Source organism: Leucopleurus acutus (assembly GCF_964270905.1).
Source record: "Leucopleurus acutus genome assembly, chromosome: 3".
Classification (NCBI taxonomy): Eukaryota; Metazoa; Chordata; class Mammalia; order Artiodactyla; family Delphinidae; genus Leucopleurus; species Leucopleurus acutus.
The window spans coordinates 148442369-148455390 of record NC_139145.1 but is presented as its reverse complement, the minus strand read 5'-3'; the positions used below and the strand labels follow the sequence as shown (position 1 = coordinate 148455390).

At 39.6% G+C, this 13022-nt stretch overlaps 1 protein-coding gene across 1 annotated transcript in view; it reads right to left on the bottom strand.

Moving 5' to 3' along the window:
- ADAMTS12 (ADAM metallopeptidase with thrombospondin type 1 motif 12) overlaps window positions 1-13022 on the bottom strand; it is a 393027-nt gene that overhangs the window by 127513 nt on the left and 252492 nt on the right. The window contains 3 exon segments of the mRNA XM_082836323.1: window positions 4001-4170; window positions 6758-6903; window positions 8374-8466. Coding sequence (XP_082692449.1) covers window positions 4001-4170; window positions 6758-6903; window positions 8374-8466 — 409 coding nt within the window.

Genomic DNA, 13022 nt, shown 5'->3' with positions numbered 1-13022 from the left:
CTTTATCTCTTTGGTTGGAACTGGGGCTCCCTGGAATACAGTTTAGCAAGTCTTCTAGCTTTCCCTCTTCTCTTGTAGAGGATAGTGAAGGGGTTGTGAATGGCTTTGGGGTGTCTGCAAACATCATCCTTATTATTCTATCATTTTCCCTCCTGAAGCCACAGATTCCTAGTCTGTGAAATGAGAGGCTTCTGGCTAGAAGATCTCCCAGGTTGCTCCCCGCAGTGACACTCTCTTTAAAGGCTGTATCTTTCTAAACACCAAGTACTCTTGTAATAAACTCTATGCACGGCGCCCAGGTCCTCCCAGGTGTCCAGCTCCTGGGAGTGCTGCCAGCACTGGCCCTCAGTTGTCACCTTGGCCTAAGAGAGCTTCCTTGCCCAAGGACACTCACTCCTTCCTGAGGCAGACCACACCCAACGTCTGGGCCACGTGGGGCTTCAAGGACTGGCTGCCCCACCTCAACTGCAGCAACTCTGAAGGTCCTTTGAGCTGTAGAGCTTCCCGAGGGGTGGAGAAGCCCTCTGCTGAGACTGTGCTCTGCGCCCCAGCTTCTCCCCCCTCCCAACCCCTCTTCCTTCCCTCTCCTTCCGCACCTGTTGAACTTCCCACACGCTAGTATCTGTCTTAGAGTCTGTTTCCTAGGGAATGCAATTGCAACAATTCCTTACAGATGTCCCTGACGGATCCTATCCCAGGAGGAGCAGACTGTTGTCTGACCTCAGGTCAGACCTTCCACGTATGCTGGAAACCTCACTGGCAACAAGCATTGATAGGGCTGAAATATTCAGAAGCAACAACTAAAAAATTAGCCTTAATGAGGAGTTATTTGGGGGTTCTGAGAAAAACATCCAAAAAGGAAGAGATTCCAAGAAAGTGATGGCACCAAGATCAGGTTCTGGCCATTTCCTAATAGACGATGCAGGATGTAAACATATTTCTATTCACATAGGCTAATCAAGTCCCTAGGAATATAAGTTAGTATAAGTATCTCAGCTTCCTAATCAAACAGACGGTATTCTTCAATTCCAGCTCCATTATATAAGACACTATAACCCTGAATAAGTTACTGTCCTCTCTGAGACTACGTTTCTTCATCTCTGAAGGATGGGGATGGGGGTAAGTGAGAAAATGTATAGACTCAGCTCTTCACACTGGTGCTTCCATGAATATGATCAAGTGGAGTTTGGATGCCTTTTTTTTTTTTTTTTGCCAGGAGTGTTGGTAAAGGAAATGCCTATATTGGAAAGTAAGTTGATTTAAATTAGTAGTTTTCAAACACTTTAGGCAGAAGAATTATTTTTCTTTCATCAAGATCTTGCAAATAAAACAGATAAAATTCAGGATTTTATTAAGCAGAAATTTTATAAGTTCAAGTACATAATGCTTAAAAATAGTTCAGTGGGATCAAAAGAGACTATTAAGATGAACAGAAAATTTTGAAATCAAGTTTACAGATGGCAGTTACAGACATATGGCTGCAGCACCTAATTTTTTTCTGTGGGTTTTTTCGTTTGTACAGCATTGAAAAATCTTGACTCACACAAACAGCTGTAAATGATAACAGTTTAGAACAACTTGACCTGTAATCTCAGGATATTTCTCAGTTAAATTGTGTTGATGGGAGACTTTTATTCTAAGGTCTGTAGAAAACCAATTAATTTGTGTAAGTTAATGTATTGGTGTTTTTTGATATGTTAAAACTCATATACTGTTTTTGAGTGTAAGCATTGTTCTTTATTGCACTTTTAAAAATAGTTTAAATTATTTCTTTTGGAAAATGAAATTATAATAGAATCAAACATTTTTGGAAGCCCTGGAACAGAGTTTGAAAACTACAAAGTTTGATGGAGATTCTACGCTTATTCCAAATGTTTGAATCTATGATTCTTCTTCTATCATTGGCTACTTAGCAAATCTGCCAAAGGTCACTTACTAAGACACTTAACACTGTCTACTGAGTTGGTAGAAAACTCTGCTGTAAGTTAGTTTATCCTCTGGTGGCTTCTAAGGAAAGGCTGGGAGGGTGTAAAGTGCTCAATACCTGGCACAGATTAAGTGTTCTGCACAGAGTTGTTGCCATGAATGCCACACTGCTGTCACCCGGGATGCCCAGAACTAAGAAAATAGCAGCTCTGTAGGATAGAGGTTGATGGGGGAAAGAAATCAGTGTATTGGTCAAGGTGGTAGTTACTTGGGTTAGCAGGTAAGTCATTATGCTCAAATAATAGCACAGGAACCTGTAAGAAAACCCCTGAGATGGAGAATGGAGGCTTACAGCCCAGGTAGATGGTGAGTTAAGCAGATGGCACTCAGCTAAATTCCCTCACATGGTTTATACAGCCTCAATACAGATGCAAACTGATCACTCCAAAGTGAGTGAAATCTGTGTCTACTTTCATAGCTCTCATTTCTTTAATACCTATTGCTAGGCTATGCAAAAAGTGGGCACACGATAAATGCTTGTAAATCAATGAAAAGTCAAGCTGAACCAAATCTTTTAATTATAAATATAGCTACTTGAGCCATCAGAGTGCAGCAGACACAAATTCAACCCTGACTCTGGCAGGTGTGGGTATCCCAAACTAAGCACCTCTCACAACACTGAGGCAGCTATGCCATTTTAGTCCTGGAAGAGTGCTCATTCAGAGTCTATAGTACTACTGACTCAACTAGTTCCAACAAAACAGAATGTCCAAAATACAGGTATAGGTAGTACCAACTGGCTATACCTTTCATAACTATCTTTTTTTTTTTTTTTTGCACCCATATGAGTATATACACGAGCTTTCCTGTATTCGAGTGCTTGGATCATAAAGTAAAATTGCACCAAAAACCAAATGACTCACTCCCCTAGAGCATGAATGATGCTAAACAATGGGCGACAAGGAGCAGACGTTGCCCATGACAAACAGCCATCAGGGTATTTTGGAGACACAAAGAAGGAAAAGCACTATTTTTTCCAAAAGCAATTGACTATATCATTTTTCTAACAGTCCAAATATGTACTTTTCATTCATTGGCTGACATCTACAAGTCCTCTTCTGTTCTATCATGCTGCATTTCAGAAACTGAATAATCAAAAAAAACCTGGTTACTTTTCACTACCTTGTCTCAAATCTCCTTAACTCAGGGAAATCTTTCTTTCATTCTCTATTTGAATAACAAATAGCACAAATACTCTTTGAGGCTAATCTATAGCTAACAGTCAATGATTCTTCCTCATTTTCAGTAGAAAATGTGCCACTGGTGCTGATTCAAGGGAAGCACTGCCAAAGCTGCTGCTCCATTCTCCAACTCTGTTTGGAGAGCCCCATCCTCTGATATGCATCCTTTAGATGCCTGATTTTACTTTTTACCCTTCTTATACTGTCCTATACATTACAAAATGTTCATTTCTGGCCCAGAGCTGGCTTTTACTCATTTCTGATCAAGTTTCTCATTCATTTTCTACCATCTTGTCTTTCCTTGTGCTTTTCTCCTCTCACTTGGAATTGATGACTCTATTTTGAATGCCTTCCCCCTCCCTTAAGCCAAGAGAAAGACTACTCATGCTTAAGAATCATCAACTACTTCCTTGGAAGACTTCTTTGAAATTACTCCAAAACCATAATGATCATCTTTTCTGAATTTCTGCCAAAATTACATTCAGTTCCACATGCTCATCAACCAGCACTTTCATCAGTGATTAGTTTCTGAATCCCTACAAGCTCCACTTATTGCTTAGTTGCACCTCAGCTGTTTTGAAGTGAGCCATCATGTTTGATAAACTTCTCTTTTATCTCCAATATAGCGCAGCATGGAGTTGGAATATTCACCTTCAACATTTACTGATCCACTTAACCAGGTCAGTGTCTCCACCTCCTAAAATATAAAACTCTTGATGACACTATTCTCTTCTTGTTGAACTTTGCAAGGCATCACAGGTACCCTGACAGATAAATGCTTTCTGATAATGGCTGTAGTCTTAGATCTGGAATATACTCTCATAGCTCCTTACCTGGATTAAAAACTGGAAACCAGTGGTAGAATTCATTCTTGTAGGGAACAGTGTCAAACTCACTGCACTGCATCTGCCGAAATGTTGGTGTATCCGGGCGACAGGGGTGAATGTTACACAAGCGATAGCGTTTTCTTTCTCCAGTGCAGTACTTCCCTCCAAACTTTGGTCTACACATGAAACACACAAACTCTTCTTTAATTTCCTTAAAGGCCAGCATTTTCTTTTAAAAATCCTCTGGCATCCGGCCATGCCCCTTCCTTGCCAAACCTTCTCCCTCTCTAGCCTCAAAACTCACCGTTTGAATAAATTCTTCAAATTTCCCACATTTTTTGCTGTTGCCCATGAACATTCAGTCCCAAGTATATAGTTGCCTGTTTTGAAATAGTTTGACCCCATGGTCAATTTAGTTGCCTGGTCATCAGTTGTGACTTTCATTTTATTTCCTCCTTTTCATTCCCACAATCACCAAACTAGTTCACCCCTTATCTCCATTCCTGTCTGCCCTCTTCTTCCTCATTTAACCTACTGTACACACTCTGGCTAATTTTTATGATTGCTTTAATTATTTTAGTTTCCTGTTTAAAAATCTTTAATGGCACCCCATGGCCACAGAATCCAGTCTAGCCTCTTGAGCTTGGCATTCAAGGCCCTCATGATACTGACTTACCTCACCTGAACAACTTTTCTTCCCACACTCCTCCTCATTTGCACACTGCTCCCATGATACAGGCTGACTTATTTGCTTTTATTTTTTCTGTGCTTCTAGATAGATTTCTGCTCTCTTAAGTCTCTAAACATCTACATACTGCCTGTGCTTTAAGGACCAATAAATGCTATCTCCATCTCCATCATGAATTCTTCCTGAATTCCTGCCTTAAGTAATCTCCTTCTCCTCTTAAATGACACTTTATTATCCTACTGTAGGCACTTCCTGCATTTATCACACCCAAAGATAATTATTTGACCAAGGCAGTTCACATTCATTAACTCCCTGTAGGAGGGACTAAGAATTGTCCTTGAGAGTTGAGGGTAGGCTGGCTTCCTATCTGTGACGATGGAGTGACACTCTATGACTTGGCACCTCTCCAAGTCATTTCCATCCAAGAGCCTTTTGTGAGCCAAGCCCTGCTGGGTTCTCACTAGACAGCTGACTGATAACATATCATCAAGGATGCACTGACCTGAGTCTGTGACCTGAATCACAGAACTGAATCTGTTACTGTGTTTCCATTGCTATGGTTCTCAATGAACTTAAGCAAACCAGCTACTGAGATCAGACACGGTCACTCATCCAAGGAGACTCTAAGACAAACTGTAGCCTCTGAGATGGGAGTTGGGACTATTTTTTCCCCCTGAAGCCAAGTTAGAGGATCATCTTTCATTTCCTCAACAAGGATGTCCCTTTTCTGACAACCATGGATCACTGACCATCCTCCCAGGAAGGCTATGGACTGGGTAGTGGCTGATACAGAACACTGACAATAGGTCCTAGAACAAATCACCTGTATTTCCTGATCTCTGAAATGGAAATCATTTTTCTGATCACACTGAAACAAACTATAAAGATATTCTGTAAAAATACTTTTTAAGGGATTTTTGGTTTTGAATTTTTGAAGTCACAGGAACTTTGTATTTAAACAAAAAGGTAAGATTTTAAAACAATTTTGCCCAAATTCCTCAAATGTACACTTACTTATATGCATGGGAGATGGTAAAGATAACATAATAACTACCATTTACTGACAATTTTATGTAGTAGATATTATGTTAAACTCTTCATAGATGTTAATTTATTAACCTCTAGGATAAATTATATATATATAGTTTATATGTATATATATATATATACATGCAGATATATACATATAGAAATATATTTATTATAAAAAGGAGAAGATTTGGAACTGAAACACTGAGAGAATTATAACCAAATTTACCACTTTTAAAAAATGTGACTCTTACTCTTTAATGCAGACTAATGTAAATCTAGGTAAAAGAAGTTTAATACATTTTCTACTTACAGGAGGCATTGTATGTACACTTTTTAAAAATTATACTTGGGAACTAGTATACTGAGAAATAATGAAATTAAGAATGTAATATATATTTGGAAATCAAGGAAATATATAATATCATTATACAAACTTAAAATATGAAAAAATTAAGCAATTTGATTAAAAAATTGAAAGCCACTTGTGAAATAACGTCTATGGAATCCTTGACAGGCTAATAGGGAACTCTGAGGTTTACAAAATCCTAATCTAAAACATTAAAAATAATTATCCTCAAAAAATGTGCCTAGCTATTTAATTAGTCACCTAAGGGAAGAAGAATATTTTTATAAAATTGTACATTCATTATGATGGAAAGAAAGCTGCCATCTTATCAGCAAAATTGGGTCTAACTAATCCCCACTGATAGAATGCGGTTATTTAGAAGGATTTAATTGTGTAATCTCCTAAAGTCTTTCACATAGATTTTACTTTAAAAAAAATTTGCTTATTTCTCCAAATGATGGAATCAGCTTACTTACCCAAGTTCTAGTAAAATCCAGTGCCAAGCCAAAATGAAACAAAGCAAAAAAGAACCACCTTTTTTTTTTTCACACTCTATGAATCTTCCTCCTGGCTCCCTTTCATCTTTGGGAACATATCTGATTTCCCTCAGAAGGCCTGGGTTCACTGAAGTCATGCTGTCCACGACTAGTCTCCCGGTGCTCATGGAAGGAAGGGAAATATCTTTGGCTGGACTTACTCAGGGTTGTTGCAGAGCCTCTCTGCACTCTGGGCTCCAGCTCCACAGGTCCTGGAACAGTGAGACCAGGGTGACCAGCGGCCCCAGCCTCCGGGAATACTCTCTGGTTTCTTGCCCACTGTGATACACTTGCCAGCCATACACCACTGGAAAGGGAAAAGGCAGGAGAGGCATAAGTCAGGAAGGTTCCCATAGTAAGCTGAGTCAGGAAACCTAGCAGTCTAAACCCAGTTCTCCCAGAGCAAGCAGACTTCCTACAAGTCACACATCAGACGTAGCACAAAGAGAGCCTCATAAAAGAATTTCCCCCAAGAGTCTTGGGTTTTAGAATCAGAGTCTTTCAGGAATTAAAGGGAACTTTACAGTGCCTAGTTGCAGTGAATGCAGGAGTGTTACTCAAAGTGTGACTGACAGATTGCACCCCAGAAGTAAATCAACACACCGCTTCCTTCACTGAGGAAGTCTCGCCATGAAAAGCATGTCAGCTGAATATGCTTAGTAATATAGTTGTTCAGTAACGTAATTGATTTCCTTTCTGGTGCAAGCTTCTTATCTTGTTGAAGACCGTAACAAACATTTTGCAGACTGGCACTGTGATAACACTTCTCTATAGCCTCTATGGGTATTTAACGTTTGCAACAGATAACATCCTCCTGCAAAATGTCCACTCATTGCTGGAAAACACAAGTTGTTAAGAAGCTGAAGTCAGGCATCAAGAAAAATTTCTGCTTTCCTATAACTCTACCCATTCTTTCCAGTTCTGGTGTTTCAAGTGGCTCAGGAAAAAGTCCACTCTCTCCCTCTTCAAGGGAATCCTTCAACAACTACCAGTTTAGGAGGGTGAACACGGGAAAAGGGAAACAAGAAATGCAAGTTGGTTGTTAGAAATGGCCACATTTTCCTGGAGGATCTGGGCATGTTTCATCTGCTGGCCTCCTCTTTCTCATTATTTCTGGTCACTGTGTATTCTGATCAAGTTCTGTAATCTCAGTGATGGGTCATGCCACACTCAAGCTGTGTAAAGACACCCACTAAACACATAAATCCTAGGCCCACAACGAACCCAAATGGTGTTGTTGAGCAGCATGTATTACCCTGTTCTTGGGTAGTCTGGGGGATATCTAACATCTCTGAGTTCTTGGGTATATGGCTTTCCTGCTTAGTAAGGTGCGTAGGACTTCAAGAAATGCAGGTCAGATGATGAGAAAGAAGATAACAAGTGGTCTAAATACAGCATCTTTGGAAAGAAGAAGCCACTGGCTTGTCCTTCCCAATGTTCAGCATGGAGGGGGGAAAAATGTCAAAATGAAGGTTGATGATAAGCCCAGCAGATGTTACTGACCACAAACTCCACGGAAAGTCATCGGGAAAAGATGGGCCAGATGTTTTATAATTGGAGGTGGCCCTCTCTCCCTGACTACTTGTTTCCAGTGAAGGCTCAAAAGGAGTTGCGGAAGTGGAATCCTTTCCTTTGGCAAGTCTGACTGCGTGATGATCTGCCTTCACCCAGAGGCAGCTGCTCTCCAGGGCCTTCTCCTCTGCTCTCTCCAAGAATGCTAAGCCCTTCACCCACCACCTTCCTTCCTCACATCACTGACACGTCACGGACACGTCACCTTCTTCTCACCACATCGCGTCCCGTCTGCAGCAGCGTCCAGCTTGGAGCGACAAAAGCCTTTCACAGAGCACCACAGTGTCTGGCAAACATTCTGGAAAACAAACATGAGATCGTACTTTTTTTACGTTCAAAACTTGCACAAATACCGCAAAAACCAAACAAACAAACAAAAGAAACAAAAAAAAACCTTGCACAAGAGCATGTGTACAGTGATGGTAAAATCTACACACACTCACCCACATACCCACAGTAAATGCTGTGGTTGTTAGTGAGTAACGTGGTGCAAAGTAATCACACAAGAACCCTCAGTTTAAACTTAACTTGGACTTTGTCATCATTCGTAAACAGTGGTCTGTAGGCCATTCTAGGCAATATGAAAATGGGAGGTAAAACACATTTCCCAAGAGTTGAATTTCTATACCTGTAGCACAATATCCAGTACTCACTGCCCTTAGGCAGGGCAACCGGTGACAGTAGTCATCAATCCGGACTGTGATGGAAGGTGATCTGATTACCAACAGCTGGGCGGTTATAACTTGAGCCTGCTCATTGAAGGAAAGTGAAACTATTCCATCCAGAAAACCTCAGCTTATTTACTTATTACCCAAAATAGCCAGCTTGTTTTAGCTGCCAGGGAGTGAACTGAATCTTCCCTCACATTCCTTCTCCTGCAGTAGGAACAAGGGAAGGTTGACAAGATTCTTACATAGCATCTGAAATGGCTCAGCTGCTTCCATCCACCTTTTAGTCTTTCTTCTATCCACCCATCTACTTACTGTACTCTATATTCAATATGCTCCTTCATCATAAGATCTTGTATTTTTAACTATTTTAGAAAATTCTTAATTTTTATCTTTCTAACTCTTGCCTCTCCATGTTTACAACTTTTGCAACTATTCTCTCCCTTTGCAGCTCACAATGATTGTTGATGGATCTTCCTATTCCACCCTTCATGTTTCAACTTTACTTTCGTATTTTTTAGCTCTCAATTTTCTTATATGTAAAAGTTGAAAAAGCCTGGATTTCTATCAGGAAAAGGCCAGCCTCTCCTCCATCACACAATTCTGAGAAACACTCAAGTGGGATGGGAAGTAATTTTCTCAACTCTAAACTTCAACTGACTGATTTTCTCTTCAGCTCTGTCAAGTCTGCTGTGTAACTCGTCCACTAAATTTATAGTAAATCATGATATTTTTCATTTCTAGAGGTTGTAATTGTTCTTCACATCTACTTTAAATATATCATATAGTGCTTTTTCTTCCCTTTTCTTATATAAAACTCCTCTTTTATGCATCTATTTTATTATTCCTACCTAAAAAATTCGATTATCCAAAGCTCTTGATGGTTTATTGTCTTTCCTTATTTAGTTGAAGATAGACCGCCTTACATTTTTAATTAGGTGCTGAATTGTGAACTCAACTGAACAAAGCTTTATCTATTGGAGTTTTGTGCATCCTTAGCTGAGTGTTGGCTCCTCCAGGGCAGTTTTTCAACCTTTGTTTCTACCAGGAAGCCCATGGTATTATCAGGTCAGAAATATTTTCATGTTAATTTTTTTGAGGGGTTCTCAAACCATGTAAGAGTATAAATATGAACTCTAAATTGGCATGAGGCTGGCCCATGGTTGGAAGTTTCTAGTGAGGAAGTTATCTACCAGCACCCTTCTCCCTCAAAACTCAGGCTGAGATAAAAGATGCTTCTCTGTCATCTCCCTTTGTTGGTGGTGGATTTCTTCTAATCTACTCTGTCATGGAGGTGTAGCTCTTAAAGGCTCCCAGCTTCAGATAGGGGTCTCAATCCTAACTCACTGTGCTGCTCAAGGTGAACATCTCATTGTCTGTTGCCATTCAGATGTTAAAATCAAAGCCCTTTAGTTATTTGATGCTTATCACTCCTTTTTCGTCCCCCCCCCCCCAGGATATTTTTAAAGTTTCTTATAAATTCATAACGCATTTATAAAGAATGATATTCTGGGTGAGGATACACAAGAACTCTCTGCACTATTTTTGCAGCTTCTTTTGAGATGTAAACTATTTCAAGATAAAAGTTATAAAGAAGGATGATGCTACATTCTCTAGTATTTTAGTTTTTTTAAAAAAAATATTGAAAATGATTAGGTTATCTTGGCTGCAATATGCAGGGATTTGAAGACTTTATTCACTTACTGATTGAGTGCCTACTATGTGCTAGGTACTGCTGAATGTCAGGAATAAAAATTCCCTCAGAAAGCTGACAATATAGTAGGGGAGGGTATAAAAAAGTAAGAAGCAACTATAATATAGTCTAGTAAAAGCTTTGTCAAAAAAGTACATAGATGTGAACAATAGGATGTGAAGTGATATTTAAGCTCAGACTCAAATGATGAGTAGGAGAGATGGTCCAAAGGAACCAGAGCATGTAAAGTTCTGGAGGTAGTGGAGAACCCAGCATGTACAGGGAATGAGGCTGTTCAGTACGGATAAACAGAATATAAAAGAAGATTTGACCAGAGATAACCAGAAAAATCCTTACCTCTATAAAACATCTACAATCCTGGATAAAATATTCTAAATGTTTTAAACACATTCCTGAATTGGTAAGGAAGTAAGGGAAATCCTCAGAGGCTAAAAATGTAGGAGAAATTGTTAATCTGAAGATACAAACCTAGTAACTTAGATTTTAGTTTTGATGGTCACTTGGGCACTGGAGAAAATGCCTCACGTCTATGTAGGGTGGGAAGTTCGATTTAATACCTCATATAAGGCCATAACCCCAAAGGACTACCCCCTGACTGAAAGAAACCTCAGAACACAGCTGGGAAACTTGTCTGTTTTGACTTTAACTCTAGAAGGAGTGGTAAAATGTTGCCCCTGAGAGTTTGCATCCATACTGGCCCTGATCTCACTCATGTAGGTAGTCAAACAACATCCAACCAATAAATTATTTTAAATGGACCCAGGGATGGCAGTGAAATTTCTCTCTGAAAGAATGTGCCTTCCATCTAAACCCTAAAGAATAGCCTGACATGAAGTTTCACAACGGAGAGTTCACAATAAAAGCAGAAATTGACAAAAGGAAATAATACATAATAAGTGAGACCCAGAAGAAACCCCAAATAGGAGAAGCAGACCCACACAGACTCTGGACATCAGAATTGTCCATTATAATTTGCAATTATAAATTGCAAAATAAATGTGTCTTATATGATTAAAGAAGGAGAAGATCATATTGAAAGTCTGAATTAGAAATAAGATCATAAAGAAAAGCAGAGAAAATCTAGAAAAATAACAAAAGAAACTGTTCTAAGTTTAAAAAAAGTACCATAAATGAGATTAAAAAGTCAATAGACAGGTTAAACAAAGGACTGGACATATCTGAAAAGAGAACTAGTGAGTTGGAAGGGAAAGAGGAAGAAATTACACAAAATGCAGAGATGTGAAGAGATGAAAAATATGAAGGATATGAAGTGATAAAATCCAACATACCTATACTTAGAATTCCAGGTTAGAGAGTAGAGGGTTAAAATAATATTTTAAGAGATAAGGCCAAAGAGTGAGAGAGAGGATGAATCCTGAAGCCCCTTTTAAACCATTTTAGAGAATTTGAATTTTATTGTAGGGCCATAGGGAGGCTGTGAAATATTTTAATAAGAGAGGAACACAATCAGATTTCCTTCATAAAGGTCGATTTGGCTGTGTTTTGGAGAGTGGAGCAGAGTTGAGGGGAGGTGGTCAGAGTCTTAGAAAGGAGACCAATCAGGGGACTACTGAAATCATAGGAACAGGTGGTCTTTAGACATATTTTGGGGGCAGAATTAGCATAACTTGGCAACCAGTTCGAAGTAAGGTGAGGGATTTTTGCAACAACCTTACTTCCTCCATCATCTTGCTTGTGCTGTCTGAGCAGTTACTTCCTCTTCAGCGTTCTCTCTATATGTCTCTTTTTGTATTTATCTGACTGTATTGAAATTTCTCTGTCTGCCTCCCCAACCAGAGAATGAGCTCCTCAAGGTCAGAGAATTTACTTTATTCGTTCTTGAGGTCTCATCTTTTTCACCCTATTCAGTACACAGCACAGAATCTGGCAGGGGTCAACGAGACCTGCCTTGTTCATGTCTGTGTATTAACACTGACACTTGCACACTAAAAGGGAGGAGTTCAGAGAATAGGCAAGACCCAGATCACAAAGGGGTGCCATACAAAGGAGTTGGGACTTTATCCTGTGGTCAGTGAAGACCCTAAGAGCAGAGAAGAGCCACAGTTAGATTTGTGTCTTTTTGAAATAACTTTAGCAAGAGTGTGAAAGAGGGAGAGGTTGGGTAGGAGGTAATTACAATAGAAGGAGAGGTGATGAGAAAGTGAATCAGGAGAAGGGTAGTGAGAATGAAGATGACATGTCAGAGCCACAAATGCCATCAGAGGCTAAATGTCAGGGCTTGACTTATCACTTGGATGTTGAAGAAAACAAAGGAGAAGAATGAATTAGGGATAAATCTTATTCCTACCTTGGCATCTGGAGGTGCTCTTCAATCAGAGAGGAAATTCAGGAAAGGGAGCAACTTTAGGGATTAAGTTGGTTGCTATGGAGTCTGCAGGTGTGAATAACTGTGATTCTTGAAAATCACTGTAGAATTTTCTTTACCACCACCCAGTTGCAAAGGATACCAAG